Source organism: Calidris pugnax, unplaced genomic scaffold, assembly GCF_001431845.1.
Source record: "Calidris pugnax isolate Ruff unplaced genomic scaffold, ASM143184v1 scaffold120, whole genome shotgun sequence".
Taxonomy (NCBI): domain Eukaryota; kingdom Metazoa; phylum Chordata; class Aves; order Charadriiformes; family Scolopacidae; genus Calidris; species Calidris pugnax.
In genome coordinates, this window is record NW_015090867.1 from 104,656 (window position 1) to 116,130 (window position 11,475).

The window sequence follows — 11,475 nt, forward strand, 5'->3', positions numbered from 1 at the left end:
TTTTTTTTTTTTTTTCTGTATGGTAACTTGTCCCTGCTGCCAGAAAGAAGCCAACTCACGTTTTTCCGTAGACGTTGGTGCTGTGCTCTGGCCAGTCCACCAGACACACCAGCCGGCCTGGCAGCTCGTCTATCACCGAGTAGTAGCCCTGGGGGGACGCCAGCAGGAAAGCCAGGAGCCAGATGACACCGATGACCACCTTGGTGGCCGTGGCCGAGAGCCGGGGTTGCAGCGGATGGATGATAGCCATGTACCTGCAAGGTGGCAAAAGGAGAAATCAAGTCTGGAAAACCCCAACGTTGCAGGTTTTGGGGCTGTTTTAGGTCTCCCTTGCGTGGAGGTCAGACTTTTGACACCCTCTAAATGTGTCCTGGCAGCACCTCGCTCCGCACAATGCAAACAGCATTGACTAATCCCTTTATGAAGGATTCCCCGCTCAATACTCTAATTCTCTTGCAGCATCTTACCCTCGAAATATGAATCCTATTTGAGATGCTCATTGACTTTTAGATGAAAAACAGCTTTGTGAACGCAACCACCAACCGGCTGCTTCCGCGAAGACCAATTTGTCCAACACCAGCCCTGATGCTGCCATCTGGCAGCAGCCACTTTGGCAGCACCCAGGCATTTTGCACCCGTGTAAAAAAAGCCATCTCTCTCCAGTAGGTCCCAGGGCCAAGTGTTCCAGGAGGAGAACCAAAAATAAGAGTGCCGGACCGGCGTGGGATGGGTGACCTGAGATGCCACCTCGATCTGTCCCGGCTTGTGGGCTCTGTCCTCCCAACATCAGTCATCATTCACCAGGAAAGCTCCAGTGGCAACAAAGCAGATTGAATTCATCCCTCTGCAAATCTGGTTTTGCAAAGCTGGCAGTAGCCGGCAGCGCTGGAAGGATTAAGTGACAACGTTGTGAGGTTTTTTTATTTAATTTCCCCCCCTGCTCCACGTCAAGCTTCGGGAAGAGGAGAAACATTGCATTACTTGGCATGTGTTATTGCCTGAGGTGTTTGCAACCTCCTCGATTCCTCCCTTCATCCATTCTCCTTTCAGAGAATGAACAATTTTTCCTTTTAATTTTTTTCCAAGATGAAAAATACTCTCTGTGTTGTATTTCAGGGGAAAGACGTAGGGATTAATATATAAATAGGCAGGAGGTACTGCCATCAGATCTTCCTTAGCCCCAGGGTATCAAACCTTATCACCTTTGTGCAGCTGAAAATCCACCCCATAATTATCCCTCGAAAATCTGTTTGGTGCCTGAAACTGAAGCTGGTTAGAAAGAGCTGAGGCAATGGGTGTTGGTGATGCCCTGACACAGCGGCTGAGGGGGCACCAAGGTCTCCTGGTTTCTGCATCCACATCTTTCATTTTCCCCTCGTCAGACTCTTCCCCTTGACTGGCTCCAGGGCCACCAACATCAGAAGGACATGGAGCTGTTGGAGCAAGGCCAGAGGAGGTCACGGAGATGCTGGGGGGGCTGGAGCTCCTCTGCTGGGAGGGGGGGCTGAGAGAGTTGGGGGGAGAGAGAAGGAGACCTTGGAGCCTCTTCTAGTCCCTTAAGGGGCTCCAGGAAAGCTGGGGAGGGACTCTTGATGAGGGAGGGGAGCCCTAGGAGGAGGGGGAAGGGTTTGACCCTGAAAGAGGGGAGATGGAGCTGAGATGTGGGGAAGAACTTGTTTGGTGTGAGGGTGGTGAGAGCCTGGCCCAGGTTGCCCAGAGAAGCTGTGGCTGCCCCATCCCTGGAGGGGTTCAAGGGCAGGTTGGAGGGGGCTTGGAGCAACCTGGTGTGGTGGGAGGTGTCCCTGCCCAGGGCAGGGGGTGGCACTGGATGGGCTTCAAGGTCCCTTCCAACCCAAACCATTCCATGATTCTATGACTGTGATCAGCTTCCTGGAACCACACAAGAACTTATCTCCTTCCTCTTTCTCATCTTCAAAGACCTAGTGTTGGCTGACCCCTCATTAGTGGGTTTGTTGAGCTGGAGGAGGTTTGGGTGGCCTTTGTCATGGGGTTCAGAGCAGGTTACCCTGGCTTTACCCTCCCAAGCAGCAAGAAGTCAACACTCTTGACTTTGCTGCTGGTGCTCAACCTGATGGCTCAAGCTCAAGCATGCAAATGGTGGAAAATGAGGGGTTTCCACCAAAGTTGAGCTATTTCTTGTGAAATACTTGCTTGGAGAAACATCTGAGGCTTTGAAAGCAAAACTGATGCTTGATTGCAACTGGCCAGAAATGCTTTTATGTCTCTGACCTTGTTTCTGCCCGTGTGCTTCATAGGACTTCTCTCATCAGTTTAAAACACCGCAGAAACCCTCACCATTAATAAAACATCCAAATAATTGCCGTAATGATGAACTAAACCCCAACTGCATCACCTAGAGACCCTTCCAACCACCACTGACTTGTCTGCAGGGCTGTCTCCTGGTGGAAAGGAGATGACAAAATTCATGGGACCATGCTCGTGTCGCAAGGATGGGGTCAGGGAGGCAGGAGGAACAAGCTCTTGGGGAGAACTGACCCCAAATCCTGTTTTTCAGCAGCGATTCCCAAACCATAGGTCCCAAGCGACCTCTGAAATATTCCCTTGGGGATGCTCTGGGTTCAGTCACCCATCGGGGTTAAAAATGGGAATAATAACAGTTCTCCCAGACAGGGGTTCTGATGAGGAAGAAAAAAGATGTAATAAAAAGGGTCTGGGCTGCCTGGAGGAGCTGGTATTACAGACCATAAGAATGCTGGAGATAGATGGAAATGTACAAACATCCTGAAAATAATTAGACCATTATTTCATATTAAAATATCATATAATTATGCAATAATTGTATCACTAAGTAGCAAATTGTCCCAACATTTTAATAACTGCTTTCTTTTTTTTTTTTCTTTCTTCTTCTTTTTTTTTTTTTCCTCTCTTTGACAAGAACATTTAATGCAAAATCAAACCCAGGGAGATGGGGGAAGCAGAGAATAAGGTTTTGTGGCCACCTTAGCTCTGATCACAGCCGCCATCTTGCTTATACTGGGATGGAAAAGCCTCAGTACTGGGAGCAAAGCACCTTCTTTTGCCTTCTTCTACCTCTGGGTTCGTTGTGCTCAAATAACTTTAATTTCCTTGTAGACCCGTCAGACTTTCCATGTTTCTCTTCTCTAGGTTGGTGTCTGTTCCTATCTTTGGACCTTTGGGGGTTTCGGTGGTTTTTTGGCCACCACTGGATCTTTTTTTTGCATCCAGAACACAGATTCCTGGGAAGCCAGTTGGCTTTCTTGCAATTGTCCTCAGTTTTGAGCCAAACCCTCCCTTGTAGTGTGTTTTTCTGGTGGGGTTTTGGTTAACCTAAAATCACAGAATCACAGAATCTTCTAGGTTGGAAGGGACCTTAAAGATCATCTTGTCCAACCGTCAACCTGACTGACAAAAATAGACACCCACACAACAAACAAGGAGCATCATCACTAAACCAGACCTCCCAGCACTACATCAACCTGTCTTTTGAACACACAAAGCAGAAATATAACCTCGTGCTGTGGAGCTACACCACGGGTACCTCCAGGTTGTCTTCTCCTCTCCACGTAGGTTCTGTGTCCCAGGTTTTGCTGCAGCCAAACCTCCATCCATCAGGGAAGAAAAATGCCACGTCGATCCTGACTTTGCCTTTCAGCAAAAAAAGCAAGCTCGCAAATCTATTTATTTTCTTTATGAATCCAAACAAGTTTGCTGTCAGATGGAAAGGCAGAGTGTGGGCACGGGGTGTAGCGATGCCTGGGGTGTTTGCAAGGTGCTGGTGGGCATTTGGCTCCGTGATGGTTTCACAGCACTGGGCACGAAAGGCATCGATCAGAGGTTAAGTGCTGGGGAACCACTGCCCTCCTTGGCTCAGCTACAGGACTGGAAAGCAAAGCTAATGAGTTTATTAGCTCGTATTTCTCCTCACAGAGTGCCTCTGTGGCCCCACTCTGCCCATCTCCCTAAGATGCTGTATCCTATTAGAGAGATTTATATTTTTTTTTCCCCTCTGCCGTTCAAGAGGGCGATTTTTCGCATCCATAAATTGGGGGTGTTGTGGTTTGCTGGGGATGGTTGTTGGGGGGAGGTGAGGAAGAGGAGGACGTCCCCACGTGAGCACCCTGCTCTTGTCACTGCAGTGGGTGACAAACCACCATGGGGTCTTCAGGTTCGAATTTGTCGCAGGGAATTGGCTCTTGGTTGAGGGTTTAAGGGCAGATTTCCTGCCTTAGGGCAAGGTTTTGTCCCTGGGCAAGGGAAGCAGCAGGAACGGGGCTGTTTGCCTGCAGATGTTGGGTTGGGAAGACTGAAGGATACCTGTTCCTTAAAATAAAATACTCTGCAGTTGCTCTCCTTTCGGGTGGAAGCACCACGTTCAAGCCCAAACCATCATTAAATTTTGGAAGCTCAGGGCTCCCCAGCTCCTCACAGAACAGACCCAATGCCCTTGAGCTGGGTTTTCTTTGTGTCTTTCCCACCACATCTCATGTGTGATGAGTAGGACTGGGGAGGTGATTGTCCCCCTGTAATGCCCTCGAGCTGGGTTTTCTTTGCGTCTTTCCCACCACATCTCATGTGTGGTGAGTAGGACTGGGGAGGTGATGGTCCCCCTGTACTGGGCACTGGGGAGACCCCACCTTGAGGGCTCTGTCCAGTTTTGGGCCCCTCACTCCAAGAAAGACCTTGAGGGGCTGGAGTGTGTCCAGAGAAGGGCAACGGAGCTGGTGAGGGGTCTGGAGCAAAAGGAGAAGGGTCTGGAGAACTTCTGAGGGAGCTGGGGGTGTTCAGCCTGGAGAAAAGGAGGCTGAGGGGAGACCTTCTCACTCTCTCCAACTCCCTGAAAGGAGGGTGTAGCCAGGGGGGGTTGGTCTCTTCTCCCAAGGAACAGGTGATGGGACAAGAGGAAACGGCCTCAAGTTGCCCCAGGGGAGGTTTAGGATGGATATTGAGGAAAATTCCTTCATGGAAAGGGTTGTGAAGCCTTGGAAGAGGCTGCCCAGGGCAGTGGTGGAGTCACCATCCCTGGAGGGATGTAAAAGCCGGGCAGACGTGGTGCTGAGGGACATGGTTTAGGGATGGTTTTTATCAGAGTTTGGTTGATGGTTGGACTCGATCATCCTGAAGGTCCCTTCCAACCTGGACAATTCTATGATTTAAATCCAACATATTTAATGGGCTTGGCACTAAAGGACACAGCTTTATGCCAGACGCTGTTTGATGACGTTGGTAATTGGCCGTTAAATATTTGATTGCGTTTTGGGGAGGGGTGTTACCATGACGATACATTTGAGTACAGCATTGTACCAGGGGTAGCTCCGAGCGTATCGGTTATTAAATAGATACTGCATTCGAGGCAGCGTAGCCATCTATTAATTGCATCTGGAAATCTGGAGTCTGTCTGGATAACTAATGTTACACAATTGTTTCCACCCTCGCGGAGATGAGATTAATCCAATAGCAAAAAAAAAATAATTTATGAAGCGTCTTTCATCCCAGAGTTTCCTTATCTGCTTCGCTAAGTAATAAGGATATGACAGACAAGAGATGAGCGACCAGGAGGATGCAGGGTTTGGGCTGGGTGTTTTATTGCACAACTATTTTCCATCCTGGGCAAAGAGGGGTTTGGTGCAGGGTCGGTCCCGGGGGAGTTTGGGATGAAGTCAGAGCAGATGAGGTGGGTCAGATACCTCCAGCACAGCTCCGGGTCCTTCCTACCCAAGACACAAAATGCTCCGCAGAGAAAAAGCTGCCTTTTTGCTTTTTGCAAGGATTGCATGGATGCAAAAATCCCATCCCTGGAGCAGGTTTGCATGGGAAAGTTTGGACTTTTTGTGCTGGCCCCAAATCCCTCGTGTCTCTGGACGAGGGCCGAGCTGAGCCCCGTGTGCTTGGAACGCGACGCTGGGGACGACGGCGCCACGAGCAGCTGCTTCCTCCTATTTATTGCTTGGACATAAACCAGCATCTGTCCAACCTGAGGGATGGACCGTGTGTTCCTGCCCCGAGACATGAGTGATGCTCAAAGCTCAGCAAAGCATCTTCATCGAGCAGGAGGCTGCAGGTGTCTCACCAGCATTTCCCCGCAGCACCCACACGGCACAGCATCTTCCCTTTCTGAAAACAGGTTGGTGTTTCCTTCGGGCACATAGAATCATGGAATGGTTTGGGGTGGAAGGGACCTTAAAGCCCCCCCAGTGCCACCCCCTGCCCTGGGATGAACACCTCCCACCACACCAGGTTGCTCCAAGCCCCCTCCAACCTGCCCTTGAACCCCTCCAGGGATGGGGCAGCCACAGCTTCTCAGGGCAACCTGGGCCAGGCTCTCACCACCCTCAGGGGGAAGAATTTCCTCCCCACATCTCATCTCCATCTCCCAATTTTTGGTTTAAAAGTGTGCCTTCTCATCCTACAGCTCCCCTCCCCAAACACCAGCCCTGGAGGGATCTCAAAGCCGGTGCTGAGGGCTGTGGGGCAGTGGTGGGTTGATGGTTGGTCTTGGTGAACTTCAAGGTCCCCTCCAACCCAGGGAAGTGGTGGAATGGCCAGGGCATCGCAGGATGGTTTGGGTTGGAAGGGACCTTAAAGCCCCCCCAGTGCCACCCCCTGCCCTGGGATGGACCCCTCCCACCACACCAGGTTGCTCCAAGCCCCCTCCAACCTGCCCTTGAACCCCTCCAGGGATGGGGCAGCCACAGCTTCTCTGGGCAACCTGGGCCAGGCTCTCACCACCCTCACACCAAACAAGTTCTTCCCCACATCTCAGCTCCATCTCCCCTCTTTCAGGGTCAAACTGAAGCCCCCATCGTACTAGGGCTCCCCTCCCTCATCCAGAGTCCCTCCCCAGCTTTCCTGGAGCCTCTTTAGGGACTGGAAGGGGCTCCAAGGTCTCCCCGGAGCCTTCTCTTCTCCAGGATGAACCCCCCCAACTCTCTCAGCCCCCCCTCCCAGCAGAGGGGCTCCATCTAAAAGTTGTTACCCTCCAGTTAACTCCAGCAGCTTTGCAGCCCCCCTGGCTCCCCCCTCCCTCTCGCCTTGCAAACCCCCCAGAGATGCTCAGTTTTAAAAACCAAACGGAGGTGAAACGGGGTCCAACCCCAGGCAGTTTCCACAGGCTGTGAAGGAGGCACAGAATTCCCTCCTGCAGGCATCACCTTTCCTGATGGCACTGGGGTGGGATGGGATGGAAGAGGAGGATCCAAAGCACAGCCCAGACCCACTGAGACATTAATTGAGGCACCAGTATGACCTTGTCAACCAGTTAGTCCTGGCACTGGTTTCTAGCTGAAAGGTCAAGAGGGAGAACAAAAAAAATCACACGAAATGCAGGTTGGTGACCCCCGAGACCTGGCACACTCAGTGCATGAGTGGTTCCCACTGGGCCATTGAGGACTTACAAAGAAATTAAGGAATAATTTAGGAAAGCCATCAAATAAAGCAAATATCCCACCAGAGACCCTCAAACTCCTAGAGTGGCTCGTGCCAGCACCCAGCTCCCCGATGAACACCATGATCACCCCAAAAACCTGAGTCTCCTGCCTCTCCCAGCCATAAACTCACTGTTTTATCTCAGTTCTATATTTATTCCATATATTCACCTTAGTTCTCTATTTATTGCCATGGAAATTTCAATCCCGCTCTTCTTTCCAAAGGAAAGGAGGGGGAAAAGATATAATTTATTTGTCTTTTGACAGGCTGAGTTCAGACTTAGTGGGTATTGACGGGGGGGAGGGGGGGGGGAAGCAGGGATTAATTCCAGTTAATTCCCATCAGATCAGAGACTGCTGCTGGGAGCAGGGGCATAAACCAGCCTTGATATTTTCTCATTTTCCCCATTTCCCTGCTTTTTAACCCAAAGCTTGGGGGGGGATTCAGCAGCTTCGTGGGGGGAAGAGGGAGGTGGAATTTGCCGTGTTTAGTGATGCTTGATTTTTCGGGAATACAACAAGATGCTCTGGTTATTGCTGCCCCAAAACCTCAGGCTCCTTTTCACTTCCCTCTTCCAAATTACCTCCCAGCAGAGCAAGATTACCCAGCGCCGGGCACGGATCAAAGTCCTGCTCTGCAAACCCCAGAAGTCCATTAATTCAAGCTTTAAAAAAAAAATAAAAAAATAAAAAATCTGGTGCTATATTAGGGTGTAAATGACTAATTAACCTGTCTGTGCGCTGATGTAATTTGTCCGCTCCGGAGGGTTTCTTTCCGCAGTAATCACCTCTCGGGGAAGGCACGGGGTCGCTGAGCTGGCAAATAGATTCTTGATATTTAGCTGGTTTGTCCGAGCTGGGAGTTCACGCTCACGAGCAGTAAATAATTTTCTGAGCCAGTTTTTCTGCTGCAAATAATATGGGGTTGGGGAGATATTAACAGATCTCGGCTGCAGAGCAGCGATTTTAGGAGCCGTGGTGGTGAGTGAAGGTTCGTGGATTTGATGTTTCTCCTGCAGCTGCTGTTGGTAAATTGATGGATCTTAAGACACCTAATATGATTCCATTACCCATTTGGAAATGAAAAAGGGAATGTAAAGAAGATCCTGCTTTGATTGCCCAGTCCAGTGCTGGTCTGGCAGCGTTTGGTGCTGGGGGAGGTGGGAGACCTCCCTGTTTTTTAACGAGCAAAAGCAGTGAGTTGGTGTCGGGGTTGCAGGAGGTCAGTCCCGCCATTTATTATTTTTATTGCTGCTTTTGAGTAGAAATAAAGGAAAATTGCTTTGTATTAAATAGCCCAAGCGCTGCACTGTCTGTTTTCCTCCCCAAGTTCACTGCAGGGCTCTCACCCTGCTCATCAGGATTTATTCAGTCTGTGGGGTTTTGGCTTAGCTCACTTAAAGTTTTGAGATCAGAGATGATTTCTTTCCCCACCCCCCAAATTGTGTAAGTAATCTGGGATCTTCACCTCCAGCTGCATTCCCGGTTGTCCATCATCACAGAAACTCATTCCTCTGAAGTTTGCTGATGGTGTGGGCGAGGGGTGCTGCTCAGAAATGAATTCAGCTCCCAAAGAGAGAGACAAAACATCAACAATTTATCTAAGGATGCTCCATCCCCCGTGCCACAGACATTGCAATTTAGGGATGTCCAAAATTTGTTTTATTTTTTTCTCTAAGCGTGGCTGCAAATTACCTTGGACTCCCCACAGGCACTGCTGGGTGCTCACTTCCTGGAAGATTGGGAAAAAATAATAATAAAAAAAAAAATCAGGATTTTCTGCCTCCCTCTTTCAAGTGAATTAATTCACAAGGAGAGTTTGAAGCCGGAAGGGGATACGTGACGCGCTCGGGCGCCGATACACCCAGACCCAAAGGACATGGCAACCTTTGTAGTGCCAGAGCGAGGTGTTTGGCTTGTGCAGGATGCTGAGGAGCAGCATCAGGGCTTTTCCTGAGCAGACTTCACCAGCTGCCAGCCTTGACTCCCGAATTTCCTGCTATTGTTGCAGGGTTGAGAATAACACTCGCTATAGGATTAACCGTATTTTTGCAGAGGGGTTGTGCCCAGGTCCTGGTGAAAAGGCCGAAGGTTCTTGCTTCAAGCAAAAGCTTTTTTCTTCCCTTGTGCAAACCCACGGCAGGTCCTGCAAAAAAATCACTCGGAGAATCAATGCCACTTCTCCACTTGTTCTCTCCATGACTCTGTTACAGCTCTACAGAGTCTTTCCAAGGCTTTGTATCCTGGGGCGGTGACTGTTACAGCTCTACTGAGTCTTTCCAAGGCTTTGTATCCTGGGGCGAGGACGGTCTGGAAATTGCTTGCAGAAAGCAGAGCGGAGATGATTTAGGGGAGCAATCTGCAGGCTGACACTCCTCTGAGCCTTCAGCCTCTGGATCCAACTGCTGATAGATGGCTTAATACGGGCTGGGAACACGAGGCACATTCAATTCTGCTTTCCTTGGTTTTGATGAAAATCAAGACCGCGGTTGTGTTTGATTTCAGATACATCCTGGCTACGAGTATAACCCATTTTCCTGAGCCCTACCTGGCTCTGCTGCTCCAAATTCCTGATTCCCACCCAGCTTTTTGCTGTTTGCCAGGACAAATTCTTCCCTTTTGGGTTCCTGGGACGACTTCCTGCTTTTCGTACATTGGAGTTACTATTGTCAGGTCTCACACACAGGAAAACAAGCAATTTTCCAGTGCTTGGAGATGTTGTTGCCTGCTGCTTCCCTGGAGGGGCAGAGGATGGGCTTTGCTGCCTTCGCCTTCCCGATTTCCCACCTCGCTGGAAATTTGGGGCCAAAAAACGTGGCAGGAGGTTTTTGCACACAGAAGCTGTGGCTTTTTTTGGGTCCTTCTTTGTGGGAGAGCCAAACCTGCACACACAGGTTTTGCAGCCCAGCCATGGGAAAACCAAGCCTCTTTTAAAGGTTTGCAGATGCAAAAAGAAAGCTAGAAATGGGCATTTCCCCCTAAAATTCAGCCCCAGGCTCCCAGACCTGCCTTTGCTGTCCATTTTACACACGTTTCTCCAGCTTCCCCTGGCAGATTTGCTTTTCTGGTTATTCCAGGGTGTGGACCAAAGGTTAAAAGCCAAACTATTTAAAAAAATAATAATAGTTTCTCTAATTCATCCTAACCTGAAAGGGGTTTTGCTGGCTGATCCCCAACATTCTCAAAAGGCAGATGCTCCTGAAGCAGAGCCAGCAACACCATTGGGGAGGAACAGAGATATGCTGATCATATTCCTTTTTTTTATTCATTATTGCCTTAATTCTCCAGCAACACCATCGGGGAGGAACGGAGATATGCCGATAGTATTCCTTTTTTTTATTCATTATTGCCTTAATTCTCCTCACATCTCCCATCCGAGCGCTTGGCAACGTCCGATTTATTTTGGGGGAGAGGGTGTTGTAACCACCCCGGAGGCAAACAAACCCCCAGCTTGTTTTTTTAACGACTTAGTGAGCATCAATCCATCCCGAGCTCCCTTCCCCAAGCTGTCAGGGCAGTGATTTCTCGGAGGGACAGATCCGTGCCAGTTTGGGCAGCCTTTCGACAGCAGCTCAAGATGTGCTGGCATACTATAATGCAAAATATCACCCCCCCTCCTCCCTTTTTGCATGTATCCCCAGCCAAAATGCCATTTACTCCCCGGGAAGAAGGGCCAAAAAGGAGCGTTGCTGTCTCGGGGAAATATGTTGCGGTGGCAAAAAATCTGTTGCGCTTGAAACGCCGCTGCTGGAAAGGGAACGGCAAAGCTGTTTGAGAGCCTGGATTTATCTCTAGTGCTGGGGGGAAAATCACAGAATCACAGAATCTTAGTGGTTGGAAGGGACCAGAACCCGAGCTGTCTCGGGGAAATATGTTCTGGTGGCAAAAAATCTGTTGCGCTTGAAACGGCGCTGCTCGAAAGGGAATGGCAAAGCTGTTTGAGAGCCTGGATTTATCTCTAGCGCTGGGGGGAAAATCACAGAATCACAGAATCTTAGTGGTTGGAAGGGACCTCTGAGATCATCAAGTCCAACCACAAAAAAAAAAAAAA

General features: G+C 49.6%; 1 protein-coding gene across 1 annotated transcript in view; it reads right to left on the minus strand.

Annotated features, from left to right (window-relative positions):
• Positions 1-11,475, minus strand: part of TACR1 (tachykinin receptor 1) — a 33,510-nt gene that overhangs the window by 19,732 nt on the left and 2,303 nt on the right. Inside the window, exon 2 of the mRNA XM_014945466.1 lies at positions 60-254. Coding sequence (XP_014800952.1) covers positions 60-254 — 195 coding nt within the window. The remainder of the gene's footprint in view (positions 1-59; positions 255-11,475) is intronic.